The sequence below is a fragment of the Perissodus microlepis genome, chromosome 8 (genome assembly GCF_051167445.1).
Source record: "Perissodus microlepis isolate ML-2025 ecotype Zambia chromosome 8, ASM5116744v1, whole genome shotgun sequence".
NCBI classification, from domain to species: domain Eukaryota; kingdom Metazoa; phylum Chordata; class Actinopteri; order Cichliformes; family Cichlidae; genus Perissodus; species Perissodus microlepis.
In genome coordinates this window covers 5,160,474-5,186,601 of record NC_140468.1, presented here as the reverse complement: position 1 = coordinate 5,186,601, position 26,128 = coordinate 5,160,474, and the positions used below count along the sequence as shown (strand labels likewise).

At 44.3% G+C, this 26,128-nt stretch overlaps 2 protein-coding genes across 3 annotated transcripts in view; one reads left to right on the top strand and one right to left on the bottom strand.

The window, feature by feature from the left end:
* srcap (Snf2-related CREBBP activator protein) overlaps positions 1 to 14,784 on the top strand; it is a 37,008-nt gene extending 22,224 nt beyond the window's left edge. For both annotated transcript variants that reach the window (XM_084937130.1, XM_084937129.1), the window contains 13 exons: positions 302 to 466; positions 1,069 to 1,224; positions 1,318 to 1,650; positions 1,983 to 2,158; positions 3,416 to 3,729; positions 3,813 to 4,015; positions 4,533 to 4,702; positions 4,827 to 5,023; positions 5,645 to 5,759; positions 6,224 to 6,349; positions 7,821 to 7,997; positions 8,112 to 8,195; positions 8,371 to 14,784. In XM_084937130.1, coding sequence (XP_084793256.1) covers positions 302 to 466; positions 1,069 to 1,224; positions 1,318 to 1,650; positions 1,983 to 2,158; positions 3,416 to 3,729; positions 3,813 to 4,015; positions 4,533 to 4,702; positions 4,827 to 5,023; positions 5,645 to 5,759; positions 6,224 to 6,349; positions 7,821 to 7,997; positions 8,112 to 8,195; positions 8,371 to 13,224 — 7,070 coding nt within the window. In that variant the 3' untranslated portion in view covers positions 13,225 to 14,784. The remainder of the gene's footprint in view (positions 1 to 301; positions 467 to 1,068; positions 1,225 to 1,317; positions 1,651 to 1,982; positions 2,159 to 3,415; positions 3,730 to 3,812; positions 4,016 to 4,532; positions 4,703 to 4,826; positions 5,024 to 5,644; positions 5,760 to 6,223; positions 6,350 to 7,820; positions 7,998 to 8,111; positions 8,196 to 8,370) is intronic.
* A 1,139-nt stretch (positions 14,785 to 15,923) lies between these two features.
* stx4 (syntaxin 4) lies at positions 15,924 to 25,861 on the bottom strand. The gene is made up of 10 exons (XM_084937135.1): positions 25,669 to 25,861; positions 25,229 to 25,318; positions 22,801 to 22,900; positions 22,564 to 22,638; positions 22,414 to 22,484; positions 21,976 to 22,084; positions 20,797 to 20,870; positions 20,347 to 20,484; positions 20,156 to 20,266; positions 15,924 to 17,245 (listed from the first exon to the last, which is right to left on the bottom strand). Exons 1-10 carry the CDS (start codon positions 25,696 to 25,698, stop codon positions 17,165 to 17,167), a joined length of 879 nt encoding a protein of 292 aa, XP_084793261.1. The 5' UTR covers positions 25,699 to 25,861; the 3' UTR covers positions 15,924 to 17,164.
* Between the last annotated feature and the right edge of the window lie 267 nt (positions 25,862 to 26,128).

Sequence of the window (26,128 nt, the reverse complement as noted above, 5' to 3'; positions counted from 1 at the left end):
TTCTTAAGGTGCAGGTGAAAAATAAAGATGGCAGTGCTTAGAAAATCTCAAACACACTTTGCAACTTCTAAAAATGGATCAGCCATTAACACACAAGAAAGAGATTAGTCTACTTTTAGTTACATGAGTCTGTGTGTTCTGTTATTTTCAGTAAGAAAACAAAAGGTATTTGGGGGATTTTTACTAACTAAATGCAGTACAGGTCTCTGTCCTCTGTCATTCATTCATAATTAAATTAATTTGTGGTAAAGTGAATGAATTATTATTTCTTACCTACATGTCTCTTATTTTTCTTCCTAAGCTGGGGAGGTAGTAAGTATAGCCCAGCTGGCTTCTCTGGCAGGTCGGCCTGTGTCGTCGTGTCAAGGAAGCAAACCTGTCACCTTCCAGCTTCAGGGCAACAAGTTGACTCTGTCTGGAGCACAGATCCACCAAGTTCCAGCAGCTTCCTCACGCCCAGTTCAAGGTTGGTGTCTCCCACTAACTGTGGGTTTTCTAGTTTTCACCGATCAGATTTTATAGTTAGTAAAAGGTGTAATACCTCGTTTTGTTTGAACTTCAAAGTGTCATATTGCTGTTTGGGATGCTCAAAACAAGTTGTATTATCTACCTACATTTTGATGCCAGGATTACTTCTGAGTCAAAATATTCTATGCATGTTAATTAACAAGAAAACTTGGGTGCAATCATGTAAATATGCTAAATTTAGCCATACAGGGCCTGGAAGTTTGATAGCATTTATCTATTGTGGTTATAGTTTAAATGGGACCAGGATATCCTTTGACCTCATTTTTATCTGATTTGAAATCAGACTAAAGATTCAAGATATTATATGTTTTTGGATTTTTGCAGAATCCCACTGCAGCTGGACTGCTTTATATTCAGTTATGCCAAAGTCTTTTAATCCTTCAATCAGAAGATAATCCACATTGGTCTGCTTCATTTAACTGATGACTGTTATTGTCCCGTAATTGTGATTGATTTCTTATTTACATAAATCCCATCCCGTCCCATAATTAGGGAATAATTAAAGTCCTTATAACAGTCTGATTCACTGTCACTCTACAGGTAATGTGATAAACCTGGTCCCCGGTGGCGTGCAGCATCACCTCATCAGCCAACCTGCACAGGTGGCTGTCCAGAGTACAGTCAGCACACACCCTGCAAACAATCCCTCTGCTGCCCCCCCTGCTAATCGCCTGCCACACAACACCACCTCTCAAGGTGTTAAATCCTTCTCCCTCCTCCTTTTATTTTAAGTATGAGACTTCCTGCTGGATATATGTAACCCATGTTTGTATATTTAATGTTTTTCAGTGTCCTCAACCATGGTGAGCAGCCCTGGGGTCGTGAAGATCGTTGTGCGTCAGTCAACAGGCAAGGAGGGCGGGCCTGTGCCCACCCTAGCTGTGGCCCCTTCCCCTCGTGTCGCTCCCCAGCCATCCCCTTCCCTGCACCCACACGCCAACACGACCCCCGTCAGGAACACCGCTCCACTGCAAATTGCCCAGCGCACCCCTGGTCCTGCTACCGCCCACTACACCATAGCTCCTCCCAGAAACCCTAGCTCAGCCCCGAACCAGCCCCAACCCCCTCGCCCTGTCCTCAAAGTAGTGCAGCCTCCTCCTCCATCGAGCACAGAACAGCCAGGTGAGAGAACGGGCTTGAGCTGTTATTCTCACTGAGCTGAAATTCACATTGAATTCAGATGAAATGAAGATTGCATGACAAACCGAGCTGGGTCCAGTTTTTAAGCTTTATTTCTGCTTTCCCCTAACAACCTGCTGCAAGTTAATAAAATTGAATGTATAATGAAACATACAGGCATGCAAAAAGGTATTTTTAAGTAATGAAAATAATTGGATTTTAAATCGAATAACACAGAGATGCAAAAGAAGAAGAAATAAAAGTGAAATTGACTTTAAAGCAAATCCATATTGAGTTTTTTACAGGAGGCTGTTTTCTCTTCTGTCTTTCTGCAGCTCCAGCTCAGGTGAGCGCCTCTTCTTCTGCTCCAAAGACCTCAGCAACACCGCGGGAAAGTAGCAGCAGCAGTCAGACAGCAGTTAGCACAAAGTCAAAGTCCAATCTGGGTGCAAAAGCCTTCCCTCCACCCAGGAAGGTCCCGCGTCCCGCTCCCCGTTCACCTTTCTACATGGTAAGCAGTTTGTCCCTCTTGGACTTCACCTTTTAGATATTTAAAGCATCTGCAATCATTTTTTGAGGTGTTACCCAATACTTCTTCACCTAGTTAAAATAAATGCCCCCCTGTACTGAGACAATCTAATGTCCTGTTATTTTGGAACCATGCATCAGCGCTATGGAGACATGAACTGGGACGTTTCTAAAGTGAAAAGATGCATGAAACATCAGTTTAAAAAAACAACAACAAACAAACCAAACTTTATGTGTGCCAAATCTCAGAGCGATGGAGTTGTAAAGACAAGTTTGATCATAGCATTCAGTCAGCGGGGCTCAGCTCACTAAAATAAAACTACATGATCAAAGAGGTTTCACTGTTACACACAGGTATGGATTTGACATGTTCCGGCTTGTGATACTGGCTCCGTGAGACTTTTAGAAAAGCTTCCACAAAGAAAATTAAAGGTTCATTATTTTGCTTTTACATCAGGATAAGTTTGTTATACTCATAGCTGCCATACCCAAGCTGTTCCAACAGGCTGTTGCACTGCAGTAGCCGACTTGTAAAAGTGTTTTTGAGGTCTTTATGTGGATCACAATGTTTAGATTAAGGCGGTATGGGACCATTAAAAACCATAATCTATGATCTTTAAATTTTATTGGTTAAATTGAAGCATGTCAATAAATTATATACATCTCTGATGCCAGTTTACCAGTTTGGCAATTTTTTTTTATTATAATTGAAATTCATTCATCACCATTGGCATACAGCAATAAATGATTTAGCCTACCTTGTTTAGTAGACATAGGATGAATATCAGCTGAACAGTGACCACTGTTAGGGATTGGGTTACTCAGGACTTTGGCCCTGTTATAAATTTACTACTGGTTTTATAGAATAAAATGTCAGGCTCAATAAAACTGGATTAAAAAAGCTGACGAAGTGCAGTAAAACACCAGAACAGAAAACAGATCAGCTCATTTTATCAGGTTGAAATAAAGTGTCAGCGTTTTTCCTCTCCTGTGGTGCAGACGGTGGTCAAGTTTATCAATGAGCAATAAGTTTGTCATGTGAACTTCAAAGTAGATTTTTTTTTCCAGTTTATTTCCGCTGCCCCCAACTGGTAAAGGAAATCAATTACAATCATTTTTCCTCCATTGTACATTTAAACAAGACTGAGCCTGATATATGAGTGTGTTTTTCTTAAATATGCTGTCAACACTGCCCTGATTTCTGTAGCCTCCATTTACTTGTATCTCTTTACCTCAACAGTCATGGCTTGCAGACTCCGAGAAACAGCAGCACAACAGCCGGCTGGACTTCATCTTTCGAGTCAACGAACTCCACTGTGGAGCAAAGCCCATGTACGGTCAGGAGGTTCTGGACTTCCTGACTTTCCTGCCCGGTCGTCGTCCATCACCTGCTGCCCTGAACCCTCAGGGAGAGTGGGGCCGCTCTGGCCAGAGCAGCTGTCTGTATGCACAGCAGCAAAACGAGCACGACTACTGGTTTCACAGTCACGCTGTAAGAGAAGCCATCCACAGCATCGAAGGACGGCTGGAGCTGCTGAGTGACATCATAGACCGGTACGTAGCTTAACAGTCGTTTGGTTATTTGATATTACAAAGCTTCAGCTAAGGAGAAGGAGCTAACTTCGCTGTTTGTTTAGGTACACATTTGCAATTCCTCCAGTGGAGGCTCCACCCATCTCCATGCACTGCTGCCATCCTCCGCCATCTCTGAACCACAAGCAGGCAGTCTTCTCCTCCATGTTATCAGCTGAAGTCACGCCGCTCACTCGCAGCCTCCACCACGTCCAGTCCTATATGAGGACGCAGTTCCCTGACCTGAGGCTCATACAGTACGACTGTGGTGAGTTCTCAGTGTGTTTTTTGTTTTGTTTTGTTTTGCAGAAAACCATGGAGCACCTTGTGGCAATCCACACCTACATCAGATACTCCTAATCACAAAATCTAAGGTTTAAATACAAACGGTGTTGACTTGCAGGGGTGACACAAAGCAGGAAAATGCAGGACTGTCTAAGTATCCATTCTCACCTATTAGCCTTTGACAGGATGTTTGATAAGACTGTCATTTACTAAGGTGGGAGTCACCCACAGCTTAGATCCCATTCATCCCTCATCACTGACTCGATCCCAGATGCACACTGGCAACAACTTTAGCAAAACTCTCGACTGTACTGCAAAATTGGCACTAAATTTTCTTGAAATAGTATTTGGTTAGTCTTTTCTTTCCACCACCGTGTTTTATGCATAAAAGGCTGCTTCAAAGAGTTTACTCCATGTGCGATTATTAAATAATTTTATGCTCCTGCAGCTTGTTTTGCTTGCTGGTGGCTCATTTTGTGTCTTCTGTCTCCTGTTTTCAGGTAAGCTTCAGACTCTCCACACGTTGCTGCGAAAGCTGAAGGCGGGAGGCCACAGGGTGCTGATTTTCACTCAGATGACTCGAATGCTGGATGTGCTGGAGCAGTTCCTCAACTACCACGGACACATCTACCTCCGTCTGGACGGCAGCACCCGGGTGGAGCAGAGACAGGTCAGCAGCGATGGTGTTTTGATAGCGTAATCTTCACCTGTTCCGCTTCCAGGCAAGAACGAGAAAGCTGTAGTCTGTCTGTGATGCTCATTTCCTCTGTTTGTCTTCTGCACGCCACCACCAGGCACTCATGGAGCGCTTCAATGCAGATCGACGCATCTTCTGCTTCATTTTGTCAACCCGCAGCGGCGGCGTCGGGGTCAATCTGACCGGGGCCGACACTGTGGTGTTCTACGACAGTGACTGGAACCCCACCATGGATGCTCAGGCTCAGGACCGATGCCACCGAATCGGCCAGACCCGCGACGTCCACATCTATAGGTGACTTTCTTTTTCCCTGCTTTTACTAAAAAAAAATAATCCTCACATAAAAACTTTCCCAAATCAAAGCCCACTCCCTTAGCTAAGATTTAAGATGCTTTGTTGTCATTATGTAGTCACATACTGAAATTCCGTGTGGTAGTTCTCAGCTTAAAGTCAGACACAATACTATAAAACACAGACAGACATACAATAAATAAGCATGCACAATAGAGACTGGACTCACAGACAAAAGACACAAAGAGAAACAAAAAGCTGAGAGCACAGAGCCGCTGCATTGAACATAAAAAAAGAAATGTTGTCAACATCTGTTTGACACATACGAGCGTTCATCTTGTTTGACTTAAACTGATGAGCATCTCCTACGTTCTTTGCATAATTTCAGAAGCAAAAGCAACAAAACAAAGTAGGAATAAAAATCTAAAGTTTAAAACGGAAATTGGAGCTCAGTAGTCTCTGAATTTAAAAAATCTGCAGAATCTGGTTAAACGCTTCACACCACCTGGTCAGCACGAACCCATCTGGGTGTAGGGGGAGGTTTTATACACTCGATAATCATTGGCCCAGTGAAAAATAGAAATGTGATTTTAAAAGACTAAATGGTTTTATGTTCCTCCTCAGGTTGATCAGTGAGCGCACGGTGGAGGAGAACATTTTGAAGAAGGCAAACCAGAAGAGGATGCTGGGAGATATGGCTATCGAAGGAGGAAACTTCACCACGGCCTTCTTTAAACAGGTATCACGTTTACACAGGGCCTTCTTTGTAAAATAAATGCCCTTCAGTCAAGCCTTTTTTTCCCTTCTTTCTTCTTTTGTGTCTGGATAAGCTCAGTGATTCATCTGTGCATGATTAATAGTTGAAAGGCACTCAAACATGTGGGTGGGTGCTTGGTGCATAATTGAATACAGTCACTGGTATCATGTGAAGGGATGTTTTTTCAGTGCTGGATGACAGGCCGAGACCTCATCCCCCTTTTAATTAAATTTGTTCAAACTGTCTTTTATATAAATACCACTTGTGCTTTTTTTTTTCTTTCTTTTTTTTGAAGTATAATGGAGTTTCTTCTAATTGGTCTTTTTGAGTTTAATGTGTTGATGACATTAAGCAGTTCAAGTGCCTCTTGTTTTCTTTGTCTCATCAAGCACACATAACCCGTTCTGCCTTTGCTAAATGTGTCCGACTGTCACTTTGTTCCTCAGCAAACCATCAGAGAGCTGTTTGATGTGAATGAGGGGGAGAAGAGGGAGGCGGCGGTGGAGCTGTCGGTGCCCCAGGCTGAGGAGGAGGAAGCCGTCAACAAGCAGAGCACCACCATCCTGGAGCAGGTTAGAAACTTGGTGTACTGGATATTTACCACCCACCTTTTGGTGATTACCAGGAACAAAATGTACGTTTACTGCAAGTCTTAGATGCAATATAAACTGAATCAGGTTTTTGCTCTCAGCCTATTGAAATGAAAAGCTTAAAAAAATGATCTCATGTTAAAGGTGATCTTCTTATGAACTTCCGGACTGTTTCAAGGACTTTTCAAGAATTTAGCGATTCCTTTATTGACATTACTCATCGATTCAATTCTTACTCGATCGACACTGGGTTCTCATTGGCTCTGTTTTGACAGCTAAGTAGGAACAAAGAAATTACATTCATGCAAATCAATTGTATACTGTGGGTCAAATGTTTGTTGAGGTATTTCCCGTCTTTGTTGTGATCAGTGTTGAAACTTTGCTCAAAAAAGTAATTATTACACAGAACACTTTTCTCAAAAGTAATGCAGTACATGACTTAATTACTCCTTGGAAAAAGTACTTTGTTATACTACTTGTTACATTACTTTCACTCTGCGTTCTTGGCTAGCTTAGCGTTAGCATGCTGTCTGGGCAGATTCTTTTAAAGAACAGTTGTTTTTTGTGTTAGCACCATAATGCGGTTGTTTCTGTCCTGGGTATGCAAGTTTCCACTTTACCGTTCATCTCGTCCTTTTGTACAATAAAAGTAAATGTTCAAATCCATGCTCTAGACTGCTTCGCTATTTTCCTCCTCTGACACACAAACTGAAATCAGCTGATTGTGCAAGAACTGTAATTCAACTGGTTTTCTTCAATAACTGGTTCTCGATTCCCATCCCTAATGGCTCCCAGTTTTGTCGCTTGATCTAACACGAGAACTCCTGTCGTGTTCCTCCTTTACTTGTACCCTGGCTGTACTTGAACTCTTGATCTCCTCCAGCGTGTCAAAGCTGCACATTTTCAAAAATGTTCTTGCACTGTGCCGTGTGCTGGGACGCACCACAGTTTAGATCATTTCTGCTGACATCCAGGGCTTAAAAATGAAGTCATCTGAGGCTGGCTTTGAAAGCAAGCCATCCCCATGTTCATGTAAACATGTATATGAGGATGGCGATGGTGTTAAAATGCTCAAATTTACAGCAGGACTAAACCCGTTTATAGACCAGTACAAAAGCATTTCTGGACTCTATGGATAGTTTCATCCTTTTCCAACTCTGCAGGAGACGGTATTTATAATAACTCCTCCATCTGGTCAGGGTGTTGTAGCTGCTATTTCTCCCCTCCTCCAATTCCATTCACTAACCTGGACCACTGTTTGAAAAGAATACAATAGAATAACTTCGAAGATTCGACCAATTTGACTAGGCTAAGTTATTTGATTTTTAAAACCTGAACTTTATTTCACACCTTGTACGCAGACATAATCCAAGAGTCAGGAAAAAGTTTTACTCCTGCCACATTTATCATGCTTGTGGACATTTACCTGATTATCTCCATCTGTTTGCTTCAGGCGCTGTGTCGTGCCGAGGATGAGGAGGACATAGTGGCGGCCTCTCAGGCCAAAGCAGAGCAGGTGGCCGAACTGGCGGAGTTCAACGAAAACATACCGCTGGATGACGGCGGGGAGCAGGAGGAAGTGGAGGAGCTCTCTAAAGCCGAGCAGGAAATAGCCGCACTGGTGGAGCAGGTGAGTAAAAACACATCAGCTATAAAAATGTATAATATAATAAAATATTAATGCTCTGCTGAATCTTTGAATTACAGTTTGTTTAAACGCACCTTTTCCTCTGCTTGTCTTTAGCTCACTCCCATTGAACGCTACGCCATGAACTTCCTGGAAGCTTCGTTAGAAGATGTGTGCAAAGAGGAGTTGAAGCAGGCTGAGGTAAAATCACAACTTTCAACTTCAGCTTAATAATTAGTGATTAATACTTGAAAGTAATTTAGACAATAAAGGGAAAAGCAGGAACTAGAACTAGAAAATATTTGATTTCGGTTTAAGTCAAACATTTTTAACTTGATAAAACTTTAAAGAAAATCTTCTCCTCTTGTGTGTTTAGGAACAGGTGGAGGCTGCCAGGAAGGGTCTGGACCAGGCAAAGGAGGAGGGCCTGAAGCTCCACACATCATCTGATGATGACGAGGACGACTTTTTGTCAACACCAACTTCTGCCGAACCCGCCCATCCAGCTCCAGCCCGCCGTGGTCGTAAACCCAAGGACAAGACTGCCACCTCTACAAGGACTAGCGGCCGACTCCGTGGGGCCTCGCCTGAAACTGAGCCTGAGCCCACAACTCCCAGAGAAGTGCCTGAAAGATCCCGCTCAGGTCTGAGAGGACGAGGAGCTGCCAAAGACACAGGTTCTGTGTCTACGATCCCATCCCGCACGGACCACCACAAAACGTCATCATCCACCCGGGTTCAAGATTCCTCCAAATCTTCGAAAGCGTCATCTCCCGCCAGAGATCACCAGAACGCCAAAACCAGGACTCAACCAAACCGCTCCCATCCCAGCCCAGTGCCTTCCCCTCCTACAGCCTCGCCCCCTGGTGGGAAACAGCAGTGTGCTGGGGAGACGGACAGTAAAATCTCCAAAACGGGGAGGGAGGAGGTGGAGAAGGAGAGGAGGGCGTCTGAGTCATCGCTGGAATCCAGCTGTCCGGCGGATCATCAGACTAAGGATGATGACAGTAAAGACTGCGCCATGTCTCCTCCCTCCACCAGCTCACGGTCGCCTCGCAAGCGGCAGTCAGCTGACGGTGAAGTGCTGCGGGGACTGGTTGAAGATTCACCATCAGCCAAAGTTCTGCGGAAGCTCCCGGGCCGGCTAGTCACAGTGGTGGAAGAGAAAGAGCCACGAAAGAGGCGGCGGCGAGGAAGTGGGACAGGAGGTGGTTGCTCTTCAGAAGAGGCAACGGCGGAGGACAGCGGTGCTGGATTTGTTGACGAGCCAAACAAAGAGGACGCATCACCGAGCCCAGACGGCAAAACTAAAGAGACTGTTACCAAATCCCCTCTGGACCAAGACGCTACCCCAAGTCCGCCTGTGCACCCTCAGCCTGTCAGAGGCTATCCTCCATATTCCCCTCCTCATCTGTCTCCTGACATGCCAGTGCTGAGGAATCTTCCCGTGCGGCGCAGATTGGAAACCGAATCTCGTATGGCTGCCCAGATGGGAGAGCAGCATCTAGGGAGAGGGCGGGGAGTGAACCAGTCCAAGAAAACGGACATCCCACCAGGCAGAGACGCTGCTTCCGCCTCTTCTGCGGAGTCCAGCGTGAACTCTCTCATGCCACCTTTGAAAAGAAAGAGGGGCCGGCCCCCTAAGACTCCCACAAGACTACCTGAACTTGACAACGCATCGACCACATCCCCACATCCCATCTCGGCAATTGAGGAAGGAAACCCGCCACTGTCCCCTAAACGTAAGAGAGGTCGTCCCCGCAAGGACTCAACGACCACGCTAGAGACCGTTAATGAGAGTCAGAACTCTGATCTATCAAAAACTGATTCCAGGACAGAACTGACGATCTCAGAGACCCCGCCTCCTGCTGCTATTTTTGAAATGACTCAGTCTTCACAGTCGACCAAAGCTGATCAGACAGACACTAAAACTGAGGCTTTGGCCCCGCCTCCAAATCCAGCCTCCTCAACAAAGTCAGATGAAGTTTCCACACCTGTCTCACTTCCCACTTCACCTGCACCCCAGGTGACCTCACTGATCTCTGAGACTGCCTCTCCCCAAGTGGTTGCTTCAGCCCCAGCTCCAAGTCCAGCCTCAGCACCAGTCCTCTCTTCTTCCACGTATACCTCCACCCCCGTCAGCAACACAGCTCCGTCACCACCTGTCAGCGATGTCTCACCTCCTCCTCCAGGTGTTAAACCAACACTTGTGGTTTCCACAGTTTCAGATGCTGCTGTTCAACCAGCTGTGGAGGCAACCACCACCACAACCACACCAATTACACACTCCACTCCACCCACTACGTCATCTTCCAAAGCTGTTAAAGACCCCACCCCAACACTCACAACAGCTGCTACCACAGTGTCTGTAACAGTTAGTATTACACCACAAGTCACCACTGCAATGACATCACCTCCAACTGCTTCTCTTGTGAAGGACTTGCCACAAGCCTCTCTAGCCTCCACACCCTCCAGTCATCCTGTATCGAGTGTGGATACAGCTTCACCCAAGCAGGCCCCTGTAGCTACAGCTTCACCCAAGCAGGCCCCTCCAACTACAGCCTTCCCCAAACAGACCTCCCCAGCTCCATCTTTACCCAAGCAGAGCCTTCAAGCTACAGCTTCACCTAAACAAGCCCCTGTAGCTACACCTTCCCCCAGGCAGACCTCCCCAGCTCCACCTTCGCCCAAGCAAACCTCCCCAGCTCCACCTTCGCCCAAGCAGACCTCCCCAGCTCCACCTTCGCCCAAGCAGACCCCCCCAGCTCCACCTTCGCCCAAGCAGACCTCCCCAGCTCCACCTTCGCCCAAGCAGACCCCTCCAGCTACAGCTACGACTGTGACAGCTCCAGTAAAAACAGCACAAACCAGTATGTTAGACTCAATCCAGACCGTGTCTGACAAGACTTCTACATCACCACCAGTCAAAACAGTGGCACCATCTTCTGGTAATACAGCTCCACCTTCCCCTCCAGTCAAAGCAAAGACAATTGAGACTGCTAACAAAAGCCCGACCGAACAAGCATCACCAACTGCAGAGGTTCAGGAACATGTAGAGCCCGAAAAGCCTTCAGCATCAAGTCCAGTCTGCACGCCTCCTCCAACTACACCATCCACAAGTGCTGCTACACCTGCAGAGGCAAAGAAGGCTTCAGCAGCTTCATCACCCCCAGCAGAAGGAGTAACAACACCTTCAACTGCAGTGCCCTCCAAAGTCCTCACTTCTTCTTCTTCTCCTCCCAAAACTGCAGAAAAGACTGACAAGACACCTCCGGTAACAGCTACAACATCAGCATCACTGTCTGTCACCATAGCTACATCATCACCAGAAAAGTCTGCTTCCCTAGGGTCAACAACCACAACCATCACTCCTGCTTCAGTAGCTACAGTCACAGCATCCACAACCAAAACAGCTCCACCCGTGTCCACTACACAAACCTCTGCAGTCACTTCCTCTCAGCTACAAACTTCTTCATCCACAAGTGTTCCTGCACCATCTCAGACCGAGGAAGCCACACCTGCTCCCATATCCGCTCCCTCATCCACTCCCCTTGTTGCACCATCTTTAGAGCCATCAACAGAGAAAGAGTCAGCTTCTAAAAGCGACCAAGAAGAGGTGACAGAAATGGAGGCTGAAGCTGCGATGAGTAAGGAAGACGACGATAAAAAGTCAGACATTAGCCAGTCTCAGCCTAAAAGAAGAAAGGTGGAGAGTTCCTCTGAGACCAAAGAGTCAGGAAGGCCCCAAGGAGTGGGACGAGAAACAAAAACCACAACCCCCATTCCGAAAGATGAAGCTAACCCTCTGGAAGAAGAGAAAACTACTGAGGATCAAAAACCTGCTATCCAGAAAAGGTCACTTAGTCGCCAGAGTAGCCAGGAGTCTGCTCGCTCTTCTTCGCCATCGTCTGGGTGCTCTACCTCCACCCTCACCCGCCATGCTCACCACAAGAGGACCTACGAGAACAGACATCCTACCAAGAAGAGGCGAGTGGATCCTACATCAGAGGCAGGGAAGGAGGACAAGGAGGAACAAGGTGAGGAGGAGGAGAAGATAGAAGGGGGTAGTGAGACAGACCTTCCCACCACTGCCTCTCGAAGGAGGCGCTCCAGGTCTCCTTCCTCTTCCTCCTCCGACTCTGACAGCAGCAACAGCAGGAAGGAGCACCGGCTCACTCGCTCAGCAAAACGCAGGCTCCAAGATCAGGAGAAGGAAAAGTGCACCAAGGACAGGAAGGGAGCCAAACCAGCACGCAGCTCGGACAGAAACGCGTCAAACAACGCCAATGCGTCCACGGGAGGAGAGTCGGGCAGCGATACGTCCTCTGTTAGGATCACCAGGAAGTCTGTGGGATCACAGCCGCCACAGGACACTAAAACGCTGACCAACAGCACCCCCTCGCTACCTCCTGAGCCAGAGGTTCTAGGGAAAAGGTGCTCAGCACTCAATGCAGCAGCCAAGCTTTTAGCTATGAAAGGCAGGGTGGACACCCCAGGCCACACCCCTCGGAAAGACTCCACCCCTAAAGCTCCTGCGACTTCCACCACTGCCCCTTCGGACAAAAACCAAAAGCCTAAAAGTAAAAGTGTGCCAGCCTCTCCTCAGAGCAACTCTGTGACCAACAACAAAAGCAGCAAACCTTCAACACCCAATCAGGCGAGCCGATCTACATCACGCTCCACCAGACAGTGCCCTGGCTCTCTGGTTCCACCCTTAGAGGTGGAGTACAAGAGGCCTAAACCAGAGGAGAAAGAGAGAGGGAGCAGGAAGTCCTCGAGGGGCAAGGAAGGCGAGGGAGAGACGCGATCGTCATCAAGGGGCCACAGCGCCTGCAGCAGCATGAGCAGCGATGGCGAGGGCGACTGCGGCGGACGCAGCAGCAGAAGCCGCAGCAGCAGCAACAGCAGCCAGCGCACCCTCAGCTCCCAGAACACGGAGCACCGAGGTTCCCGCTCCCGTGCCACTTCCTCCGGCAGCGAGCGGGAGAGGGACCGCAGCCCTGAGCGGGCAAAGAGCCGTGACAAAAAGGAGAAACAACAGCGAGAGAGTCGCAAGGAGAGCAGGAGGTCCCAGAAGCTCTCGCAGGATGTGACCAGCAGTTCGGGAACCGAGGGGTCAACGCCGGACAGGGTGCTACGGAGTGTTGCTGCACTCGCTGCAGTGCAGGCCCGGTCACCGGCCGCAAGCACCCGCTCCTCCTCAAGCCAACAGCGTCACAATAAGACATGATTGGAGTGCCAAAGGGGAGAATTAAAAAAAACAAAAAAAAAACAGAAGCGAGGGTGTGGCAGAGCGTGATACGAGAGCATGGCGTGATCTCCAAGGTTGCTGCTTTGTCTGCACTCTGAGGAAAAACAAGAGTAAACTGAGTGCTGCACAAGCCAGGGACCTCACCGCCTCTCGGGCCCTCTCCCTTTCTAGTCGGGGCGCGCCAGCTCTGCTTTTGAGCGCTGGGGGAAGGCTCAGGGACGCTGGACTGACGGTAAACAGGCGGCGCCGCTGTCGAGCGTCCAGATATGTGGACATGCCGTGGATAAAACTCACCACTTGGACTCGGAGGGGGTGGGGCGTGGGTGGGACAAAAGGTGCAAGTTGTTAGTTCACATAATGTACTGTAATCATTAAAAGACTGGAACACTCAGATGCTCTGTTAAGACAGGGTTAAACGGCGCCCTCTGCTGGGGTTACCCATGAAAAGTAATTTGTGTGACATTTAAAAGTCTCGAGTGAGCGGTTGTATTGTAAGTTGAAGGTTTTAGAAAGTTTGGTTTTGAGATTTTCTGTCCTGACTATTGTTTCTCTGTAGTCAGTTGATAAGTTATGCATATTTTATTATTTCTTCCAGGTTATTAGGAAGAGAACAGATCTGTCAATGTGATCTTTGCTGCACTATGCTGGAGCTCGTCTTTTTGTTTGGCCCCTCCTCTCCCCCTCTTTGTTTATTTTTAATTTTTTTTTATTTTCTCCATGTCACTTTCTGTTCATCGGATTCGAAAATCCAGCCTTGCATTTCTCTTTTGCACATCTTTAATAACGTGGCCCTCGGCTTTTTTTCAGTACACCGTGGTGTTGTGATGCGTTTGTTCATCAACTGAAGTTGATGAATTGGTTCCTGGTACCTGACGATGTTTGTCTCCAGTTTGGAAAATGTATTACCTTTAGTCACACCACAAAATCCAGCTTTCATCCCCCCAAAACGTCCTAAAGGCAGTTTAAAAAAATTACTTGTCACAAAAAGCCAAGTAAATGTTGAGAACTAAATTTAAGAGTGCCTCTGTGGCCAAATGGTTTTGAACCTCAGATTGCCTTGTGAAGCACCTGAAGCAGGGGTGTTAAATTTCTCTTATTCAGTTATTAAAAAACAAATTAATCCAAAAAATGATGTGGGGAAAAATCCACCCCTTACATGAAACAAGAAAGGAAAAACACCCCGAGCATCAGTGCTACTGAATTAATGTTTCATTTTTCACCTGAACTTTGTTTTTCTCTCACATCATCGATTTTGGTTCATGTTAAAAAAAAAAAAAGAAAAAAAAGAAAAAAGTATACTTGGACAAAATAAAAAAAAATATGTGAATAAAATTACTGGTACAGTTTGAGATGACTGTAAATTGTCGATTTACTTTTGAGCAAAGATGATATCTGGTGGGGGGGCGGGGGGGTAGTTTATGGTGATGGTCTTACTTTGATTTCTGTCTCTTTTTGTTGCATTCCTTTGATCCTTGTAATTCCACATTGTTTTACTTGAAAATTATGGCAATTACAGTTGAATAAAAAGACCAAAAATTAGTTGAATTCTTTTTTTTTTTTTTTTTTTCCAAATGAAGATTTATTTCTGTCTGACCAACAGAAGAAAGAAGAGCTGGAGCTCTGCAACCGTTGCTGAGCTTCACCTTCTATTAGTGCGACTTACCGAACTCCAACTCTTAATGGATTATCTGACAAATATGGTTTGCTGTGTAGAAGCCATCCAGGAGGTTATTAGTTTGTTTATGGATGTAATCTTAATGCCTTCGCTTCTAAATATCATGACATGAAAAAACAGTTGAAGCCAACAGACCAACTTAGCTGAGGTTAAATCCTGAACCATGAAAAACTGTCAGGTCTGAAACATCTTCTGTATCTGTAACAGAGAATCAACTGCTTTTACGAAGCGCTTCTGTTTTTATTGTAATACTTTTACTTGTTTTCCTAAATCTTGCCTCTGACATTTGCCCTCCATACTTTCATAACACTAAGACCAATGAAAACTAAACTGAATTAAAACAGTCGAAATAGAATAAAAATTAACTAGACAATATAACTGCCCTCGGCTCACCTGATTCATGACCTCATCTGTAACATTTTTGCAGTGAGTTTATTGGCTCAATCACTAGTTTTAGCTCTTGAATATAAATCAGCTAAAGAGTTTCAGTGTCACAATTCGACTGACCTCATGTCTGGTTTCAAATCAGCTTTTTTCAATCATAAAAATTAAATGTTTGGTAAAATACAAAATTGGTCTGTGTTAACCTGCATTTTTGTCCCTGTGGCTACAAAGCCAACAGCTGCTCTCTAACAAAACAGGAAGGGAGGAGACCCTGACTTATTTTAATGAAAACTGCCCACTGATTTTTTTTCCTCCCACCAATCAGGATGGAAACACCCCACAGCTGAGTGTTCAGCAAGCTCGCCAACTTTAAAGCTTTCAGGGATGTTTTCCATTTTCCTGTGAGGTACAGTGTTCTTCATTATTTCAAACCACTGTACACCCTGTGCATTAAATAGATCATAAAAATGCAGGTTAGGCAGGTATTCCAGACTTTGTCCTCCCCAGCAACGTTTTCCAGTTCTTCCTGGGGATCCCGAGGTGCTTCCAGGCTCCTTTAGAGGGCCAGCTGATAGTTCAAGACTTGCTAATCTTAAAAAGATACAAGGCAGACTGAGGATAATGGAACATGGCGGTATTTTATTTTTAAAAACAAATGTATAATAAAATAAATGAGCAATGCAAAATTTAAACAGCCATAATTTTACACAGTAGCAGTGTCACTCCCCACTCTGCCAGCCTTTTTCACAGCAACTTTTCTGCTTCTGAACGAGGCGTCACCAAGAAGCCGCCTCTCAGTTTTGGTTCATTTTTTCTTTTTTAAATGGGTGTCATTTGTCCCCTTGGTGTATTTTGACTCCAAAATTTAGCAAAAAAAAAAACTGCATAATGGGACAAAACAGTGAGAAAAAAACCCAGAACAAAACACGTTGAAGTCTAAAATACATCCATCCCTTTTTGTTAATGCACGACGTCACATTTGCAAAGGAGAAGGCACCATTTCTGAAGACGTGTGTGTTGTTTAAGCAGGCGCTTGCACAACGTTTTGAGTCAAAAATGCAAACTGGAAGGACGCAGGAAAGGGGAAGCGTTGGACCTGTAGTGTTGAGAGACCTTATGCAAATGTGAAGAGAAGTGAGGAGGAGGAAAAGGCGGAGGGTAGGGGTTATTTCACACACACATACACACAAAAAAAAAATCTGTATTTACACTTGTTACATGTACGCAGTATGAAAAAAAAAACCTTTGAAGTTTTAAAAATCATCTGCATAAATCTCATCACCAGCAACATCGGTTATGTACAATTATATTAGTCTATTTCCTGTATCAGACTACAAAAGGCCTACATTATAAAATTGTTCTTTAGGTCTCCAATTCATCCAGAAGCATCAACGTTACAACACAGTTTTCCTGAGTACAGTATGACGAGTGCCAGTGTTTGATCAATACTGCTCTGTGCCCCACTCAAGGTCACTTAATTCCTCTTTTTTTTCTATTTTTTTTTTTTTTTTTTTTTTAAACACAGGAGGGGAAGGATCGACTGGTGTAACAGTCCACAGTGAGTCCCGCTGTTTGTTTTTGCAGAACAGAAACTGACAGAAAACGTGCAGCGCCGGCATCGAGCGCGCAGCACAGATTGTGAGATTAAACGAGAGAGCACATCTCTTCCATGCAACAGAAAAAGTGGAGAGTAGGACCGTTAGGCGGACAGGAGGGTTAGAGGAATAAAATAAAAAAAATCAAACTGAAATCCACTGACTCTGCTCAGCTGTACATCCTGTGAGCTGATGTATACGCATGAATGTGTGGATTTGGGGGTATCCATAATGTGCTTCTGCTAACTTGCACCACAGGGTGTTGCTAGGATGAGAAGGTGGTGACCAAGGCGATGATGATGATGAGGAGAAGGATGGCCAAACAGATTCCAATCCAGAGTTTTTTCTGCAGCGGGAGATAAGCACACAGGTTAGAGTCATTCCAGGAAAAAAAAAATCAATCCCCCCACCCCATCATGGTTTCAGAGTGGGGCCAATTTATAGTCTCTGACACACAGAAACAAGTACAGCGGCCCCTTTTTCTGTGGGATAGATCGCTGTTTATAATCAGTTACAGCATATGAGAGGTCTCATTTTAACCCAACATGTAATACCAGGCTTGTTTTCTAGCTAACAAAGGCGTGGTTTGTAAAGTTAACCTTGTTTTTTGTTTCCTTTTCTTTCTTTTGTGCATGAGCAACACACATCGTCTTTTTCCAATCACGTCATAAAAGCAGAGCTTTCCCAACTGATCATCATGAGGCTGTGAAGCTTAGCTGGTGCCATAAAGTCTGACCAGATGGGGATTTAATTCAAAGAGTCAACACCCAAAGACAAGCTATTGTCTTTTCGGGGCTGTAACTTGCACAACTTTTGAATGGCTTCAATAAACAAGCTAAAGTTGCTGTATATAAAAATCAGCTGATCGTGATCGGGTCAGGTGGGAGATGCTCACTGATTTTATATGGGATGATGTGTTCAAGATTAAAGCAGTTTTCCTGCAAAGCGCTCAACCTCGAGCCAAGATTTAGTCACTTCTATTTAATTTTATTTACATAGCGCCAAATCACATCGGCAGTTTCCTTAAAGTGCTTTTTACTTTAAAAAATAAATAAATAATAATAATCAGTATTTAATAATAAAACCATCCCCTTTGAGCAAGCACTTTGCGACAGTGGGAATAAAATTTCCTTTTTAACAGGAAGAACCCTGCAGCAGAACCAGGCTCAGGGAGGGGCGGCCATCTGCCCCGGTGGGACAAATCTGGATCTTGTTTATCCAGAGGGTCTCATTTGTGAGCTTAAAGTTGACCTGAAGCTGTTTGATCAGTGCGATGTGTCATGTAAACACTAAAGTCGCTCCATTTCATAACCATAAGCAACATTCAGGAGCGTTAAAGCATCCCAGCATTCGAAATACAGCTAGAAGATGTGCCTGGTATCAAAAAGGAGACGTTCACATGCTGTAGCTTGTTTTGACCAGACACCTGTCCCACATGGTTATATGACCCTTCAAAGTTTACCGAAAAAGCACTTTAAATTTTGTCCAATGAATTATAAGGGGAAAAAAGGGTCCTGGTGCTTGGCTCTCATCTCTTATCATGTAGTTAAGAGCTATGAAGGCTTAAAAATGCATTAGGGTCTCACATGAGACCCTAATGTGCAAAATTACAAACAGAGCAAAAACTGATCAGGAAAGTGTTTGCTCAGGTTATATATTAAAGGCTTTTTTTCCATACATCCTCACTTCACAGGAGTCGCCCCCTGCTGGCCAAGAAAGCAGCACTTCACTTATCACACAGTCTAGGATTTTTAATCTTTTTAACGAGTCTGATAGAACCAGACAGATGGGATTACCACAATATTTGAGAAGCTTAATTTATTTGCTGTTCTCCTCCATTAGAGCAGTTTCCAGTGTCAATATTTACAAACTCTCCGACTCTGGAGCGTGCTGCCGTTAAGCACACAGAGGCCGCTCCTCTGCACGTTTAGCACAGTGATCGAGTTTTAGTGGCGATCCAAACAGCATTTCTCTGCAAGGCAGCATTTTCCAAAGCAGAATAATGAGGAAACTCATTTCAGGAAGTTTCACCTTGCGTCACTCATGTGAATACAGGGCAGAGCTATTCTCTCATAACAGCACGGAGGAGGAAGAAAAACAACGAGGATCGGAGCCCTCTCCTCGTTTTCCCTGTAAAGTACCCATGAAACCAAAAGAGGATACGACTCTCTGCAGCACAAAGTGTCCTTTTATTGTTATGCATCTCTGCTGTTTCTGATTTAGTTTTTAATTTAGGAGATTTTAGGACAACTGCTTACACTAGGAAAGCTGGTATATTTACAGAAAAAGGCACTAAGAGGATATTAGGAAAACAGCGAGTCGTGTTTCCATCTCTTCATCAACACATTCTGGTTTTCCAAATTTAATGATAACCATTAAATGAATTACTGTTTAATAACAAGCTTAAGGAAGTATTTTCATAGATTTTACAGTTTCACTGAGTGTCGTCTGTGTAACTCTGACCTCTAAATTGGAAGATAAGTATTTCTCATCCTTTTTTTTCTCCAATGTATTAACATCAGGGAATGTCGGCATGGAAATAACCAACAATCATGCCTGATGACAGTTGGTTAGGCCTCTCCACACTCTCATTTCTGCCAGTGTGAAGCTGCTGTGTTCTGTTCACAGATGACAACAGCTTCACGCCGATGATGGCCTCTGATCACAGGTCCCACTAAAGGACTTCAGGTCATCATGCCACCCTCACTGAGTCTGATTCTGACATGTGTACATGTAGGGCTCTGACCAGCTCCTGCTCTCTCCTCCACACTGTGGAGACCCTGGAGGAGCTGAAAGGGGTACAGGTACTATTTCATGCCAGTAGCAGCGAAACAAAACTAGAGGAGGGATAAGGAGAGAGCACGCACTGTAAAACCATTTCCTGTTTGGCGGTTCCCTTGTTATTGCCTCTCTACCAGTTGTTGCTGTAATTTGCACCAAAGCAGCTGAAATCATAAATGTTTCTACTTCCTAACTGGACAGACTGATCCTCCTGAAGTTTACTCTTTGTGTTTTTATTTTAGAGAAAAGTGAGAACCTGCAGAAACGAGCACCTTAATGTGAATGTGGGAAAAGTCTCTTGGCTAAGAGGCTTCGCATCGATTTGTATCCTTGTTTAGATTGTGTGTGTAATCGAGCTGCGAGAAAACTTGGCTTCGTTGTTGCTGTGAGTGTAATGAAAGTAAAAGTGACGCTTAGATCGACTGATTAAAAAACTGTCCTTTTCATGATGTCATTCGGGTTTCTCTGTGCGTACCTTGCGTGATCTATGCTGATACGTGACCGCTTTATCCAGCTCGCCCTTTGCTTTCTCCACGTAGTCTGAAGACTTGTTGATATTGTTCTCAATCCTGTCCACCATCTCCCCCTGCGGTGAACAAAAACATCACAATCACACGCCATCCGCAGCCCGAACCAGCTCCACCGACTTCATTGGCGCTGCGTTACCTGAGCCTCCACCTCCATGGCGAGGTACTGGAACATGTCGTGCAGCTCTCTGATGCTGCTCTCCAGCTTCAGGATCTCATCGTGCCGGGACTCGATCTCATTCAGAGCCTGCCTCGTAGCTTTAGTATCACTCAGGATCTGGACACCATATTTATTAGGGAAATCGTGGACAGCAGAACCAGGCACAACTTTTCAGGGGGTCATCTATGAACAGCAGCACAAAACCTGCAGGATTCTTCGCACGAGCTACTTGAGTTAGACTACAGCACAGCTAAGGGCTGCACAGGATATTCTTACCATATCTGTAGTCCTGTTTGAGCAGTTAGAGAGGTGTGTGAAAGTTACTAAACCTGCAGCCACAGAACACCTGCATCTGCTGCAGGGAAGTCTGTGTTGTGGTTTCTCACGTTGAAACACACTTTCCTTTTTGTTAACTTCGCACGTACTCACATTTTGGGTGAAAACATCCGTCTGCCCGCTCTCGAGCATCGCATCCAGCTGCTCATCTGTCACGTTGCTGCCAGCTGAAGACAGGAGAAAATCGAATCAGAGTGTTTAGAGGAACGCGCAGAACGGTGAAGATATTGTTTTGTCCTCGTCTACAGCTGATTACAGCGCTCCCATTAACATTATTCACACTCTACTAGAGTAGCTTTGCATGATTAGCAGTTCAAAATAATCTCTTTATCTTAAACTTGAAGGCGTTTCAGCCATTCCCCTTTTAGCCAACCCTCTTCTGACTGACGGGTGGAGCTGGGTGGGTGAGCTTCGAGATAAGAGGTCCATTTAGGTCACTGTAATATCCATACATCAACATTTTAGAGCAGTTTAAGGCCTGAGCTTTTTAGTTTGTACCTAAACTGACTTCATTATTTGACTGTATGGTTTCGTTTAACAGGAACGCCCACCACTGCAGGATATGACAGGAAATTACAGCAGTGCTTTCTAGTCATTCGTGACCACACATGAAGCTGTGCAGAGCTGCTAGCCGAGCACCTTTGACTCATCTTTGGTCAAATCAGCTTCAAGCACCAGCATGGTGTCAGAATTCTTTTAAAGTGAACTTATGCTTTTCCTTTAATTCATGTCCAGTTTTAAAGGTTGTATAATAATGTGGTCAGTTTATGTACACGTACTCCCTGTGAGCCAAAAGATCAGGCTTCAGACTGTGTTTTTCTAGTCTTGGCTCAGTATGACGTTACAGAGAGGGGATATTTCTAATATGGTCACAAACCCCACCCACCGGCCACCCAACCCTTCTGTGTTTGAGGGGCAGCCAATTAGGAGAAAGTTGGCTTAAAAAGGGGGAGGAGCTAAAACGGCTTTTGGTACAGTACAAGATTAAAAAATAAAATAAAGGATTATTTTGAAATGTGAATCATGCAAAGCTACCCTAATAGAGGCCAACTGCACATTAGTATCCATCTCACCCCCTTTAAACATATGTTGTGTCATTTTAAAACAGAAAGTGACTAACAGAAGAAAACGGCACGGCGTTGTCACCCGACTTTAAACCTCCTGCCGTAGTGTGGAAGTGATCGGTAAAACTGATTTCCCCAACTGAGACCACAGACCACAAAAATCTGACATGGTGACAGATATATCTCCTCGGTGCTGCGTGCTACTCACTGATTTTCAGCTGCCTCTGTATTCTTTCAACGTTTCTGTCCCTGTACTGAGCCTGGATGGTGTTACAGTGGCCCATGAGCTCCACAAACTCCTTGGACAAGATAGCGTGCTGGCAAAAGGAGAGCGAACGAAAAAGGAAGCAGAGTGAAAAAACAAATGTAGTGGTAATTTCCCTCAAAATTTCCCCCAAACCAGCTGTCATTTTCACAATGAGTGGCCATTACAGATAATACCTACGATTTAGCTGCTTTTAAAATGGTTATCAATAACCGAAGTCTAAACTATCAGCACAGCATTCATTTCCACTTTAAGGCTATAAAGCTCATTAAAACCGATCATACGCCAGTCACATGACCTCGATGGCATGCTGTTTACAGAGAAAATAGAAAGAGAGGGGCGTTATGTTTTTAGCTGATTACAAAAAGTCTCGGGTGCTACCTGTGTGCGCTGCATTCGAGTATTTATGGATATGTATTTCCCATCATCCTCTCCCTTCTTGGGCTCAATACCTGTGGAAAGATGGCCATAAGTCAAGCCACACTGAACAAAATAATAAATCTTTTCCCCCTGCAGCTCAAAGACACTCACTCTTCAGCTTTCTCTGGATTTGACCAGCCAGCGTTTTGATCTCGTCTCGAAGAGTTTGGAGCTCTTTCTTCATATCTGTGCAAAAGATCAAAAACAGTAAATTTAGCAAACAAAACCCTTGAATATGACAACCTGATCGCCCCTCTCCTCTGACAGTTTACTAACATGCTTCTGTCTGCAACTTTCGGTGAACCACTACACCTTATATATGACGAGCATTTAAACTCGCTTACGCACCTTCCTTCGGTAGCGCCTCGCCCAGCACAGTTTTCTGTTTGTTCTCGAGGTCAGACACCATCCTTTTGAGTTGCTGGAGCCCCTGGTGAATTTCTTGGGTCTGACGATGACAAGGAAAGAATTTTAGGTTTCTTGATCACCACCTGCACTCATGTATATATCTATCTACTTAGCACTTTTAATTCTTATTCTTATTTTTTTTTTCTCATGTCTATTTGAGCGTTATTTATGACAGTATGTTTGCACTAAGCACCGCAGCAATTTCCTAATGTTGTAAACCTGCTCAACATTTGGCAATAAAACCCTTTCTGATTCTGATTAGGGAACAAAAGAACTATTTTGTTAGCTCAATTTAACTCATATATCAAGCAAATATCATCCTATTCCCTCTATCAGTCCTTATAGCTAAAATGGGTGCAGCTCCCTCTGATATCTATGAAGCAATGCCAACATATGTAAGGTTTCTTTGTGTTAGCTGGCTCAACAACACCTAAAGTCCCCCATTAGAGACAATAACGGGTATCACACAGGCTTTCTGCTTCAGGCTCTGACTGCACTCACAAAAACAAGGCACTACTGGTGCAGCAAATAATTCAGAGAAGCAGTGCTGCAGAAAAGTGTTTGTTTTGTGAATTCATAAATTAATATACCATCACATGAAAAAAGAAAGTTTCCACTGGACTCTCTGCAGTCCTGTAAGAAGAACTAAGTCCGCAGCGTAACCAGATCCCCTCTTAACCCTACGCCGTAACCTGACGTGCACCTCCTAAGAAATATAACTACATGCTGGGTCGATGCAGCACACAACATGTGGAAGGTTATGGCGTAGTGTTAAAAGGAGGTTCCAGGAGGTTCCAGTTTTGTCACAAGTTATGACGCAGCTTTCCTACGCATTTGATTAGGAACACCTGGCTGCTACTTGCCCTCTTATTTCCTGCCGAAGCAACAAAGGTTTTTGACGCGACAGCTGCAAGTTAAAGCTGTGAAATGTTTAACTTGATTCATCATAATATTCAGTGAATTCAGGACTAACAATGGACCGTGGCTCGATGACAAAGGTGTGGAAACCACTTCAGTCTGTGGCCAAATTAAAGTCAAAATTTTAAGATGCCGGCTACAAATTTTGACTTATGGATGGAAAAAGAAAAAAGTTCTTTAGTGAGCGAGCTTCCATGATTAAACCCTGTTTACACTGCTGCTCAGCTTTCCTCAGCATGAAAAATATAAGCACACTTACAACATATTCTCAATCAGTGAAAGCACATTTCCAGATGATTTTTAACCAAAACACTGAACATAACCTTCTGCAGACTAGGTCATGTGTTCAGTCTAAGTTACCATAGTGATCCAGCCAAGTAAAAAGCCACCTTCATGACAGTTGAAACTGACTTCAGGCTCAGTATGGCTCACTAACCAATTAATCTGCCTTATAAATAGACTATTCATGCTGGTTGAACAACTACTGATTTTTTAAAAATAAAACACTTGCATACAGCACCGTTAACCCACTTATTTATGCAGTACAGTTTAAACTGCTCTGACTCCACATCTATTTAACCTGACACTGGATGTCTAGCCTCTATGGCTCCCTGCCCTTACGTCCTTGTGTCCTCTCCCCAGATAACCTGGGTCCTTATCCTCCAGCTTCTCTCCTCCTGTAGGTGAACGGTGTCACAAACATAAACGTCTTTCTAAAAATTTATAGTGGCAAGAAGGTCAAGTGGATCAGGCCTCATACTTTCCATGTTTTTGCTTTGGACCAATAAAAACAAAGAACAAACCAATTTCTATCCACGGGCCATCAGGCTGGATCACTGATGAACTGTTGAACTTTAATTATTCATAATTGTACATTTGCAATTTTGTGCATTTATATTAACCTGTAAACTGTGTTTTGCTTGTAAACGTCTTGAATCTTGAAATATGAGAATATCTAAGGCATTCCTGACATATTAGTCACACTTTTTGGACCTTTAAAATACTTTCTAGGGGGAGTTTTCCATACCAAGAATAAGACTCCAAGGACAAAAATGTGGATATGCATAAATTGATAAGTTTCTTCTAACCATTTTAAATCAAAACCAAAAGATATTCAAACACATTACTACAGAGGCCTAAGATCAGCGCAGAGAATAGTCACATTTTGTGATATTAGGTGAATAACTCTGGTTCCTTACTCGTGACAGTTCGGGTACAAGGAGACTGGGATTTAGCAGACTACGATTTGTTGACAAAACAGGTTAAGAACGCATCAGCAGCAGTCTGTGATATTTAAGCCTCTGTAGTGCATTTATGTCTCTCTTTTGCACAAATGTAAAATTCAGAAGTGTGTGCAAACTACCAAAGTGAATGAGTAACAGGAGGACAGTGCAGATCATTTGATTTTGGGGGATTTTCCAGAGAGAAGTGCGTGATATTTCTGCCTCACCTTTCTGAAAAAGGTTTCATTTTCCTTCTCTGAGCCTCCAAATTTGATCAGCGCTTTGCCCTCCTCGTCGTCATCCGAAGCCTCTGCGGTCTGAAGTCACATTGATTTTAAATAACATAAACAGAAGAAAAACAGTGAGTGCTTTCTCGCTGTCCGAGGATGTGAATCATGAGCCCTGCAGCCCTGCCCTGTCCCGGCCTGCCCTATCCTTTAAGGAGAAAGGACTGAAACGGAAGTTGGAAGTAAAACATCAATAAAGTCAACTTTTATAAAGAGAAATATCTGCAAAAAAATCCCACTTAACCACTTTTTGATTCCCTCTGCTCGTCTAAGTTGTCCCTGGAGACTCTTAGGTTAACTCGGGTAAAGTAGTGAACTGGGCTAACTTAGCCACGCTAGCGGAGCTAGAGCTAATGTTAGCACTTTACTTTGAAACTCACATTTCCTAATTCTTTGGTCCGGTCCCTCATTTTTCCAAAAGCGAAGGGAAGAAATCAAAAGTAAAACACGCTGCACTGAAATAAAGCGAGCCGCTCCCAAAGCGTAATATCCGCAAAGTTCACGCCGCCGCTGTCATTCAACTAGTAAACTCCAGCGGCAGCGCGTCTTCTTCTGCGGCCTACTCAACACTCAACTCATCGACTCACTGGCGCCCCCTGTCATAGCAGGAGGAACTGCTGAAAGGCTCCGATCGTAGGCTTTCTTTCCAAATACTCACTACTTAGAATAATCTAGGCATATAAAGATAAATAAAAAATATGTGCGAATATTTATATAGATAAATAAACACATATTGTGTAGATACAGTGGAGATATAAAGGTCTTGACTTTAGGATATTAAGATTAAGGAGGCACAGAAAAAGAGAATAGATAATTTAGTGGACAAGTAAAGGAAAAGAG

Excerpts from the sequence above, each read along its gene's own strand:
- stx4 (XM_084937135.1), bottom strand. The coding sequence starts at position 25,698 with ATGAGGGACCGGACCAAAGAATTAGGAAAT. Across the intron at positions 22,485-22,563 it reads AATCCAGAGAAAGCTGAAGA|GTATTGAGCCCAAGAAGGGA; the intron begins GTGAGTGTCTTT and ends ATCTTTCCACAG. Across the intron at positions 22,085-22,413 it reads CTCGAATGCAGCGCACACAG|CACGCTATCTTGTCCAAGGA; the intron begins GTAGCACCCGAG and ends TCCTTTTGCCAG.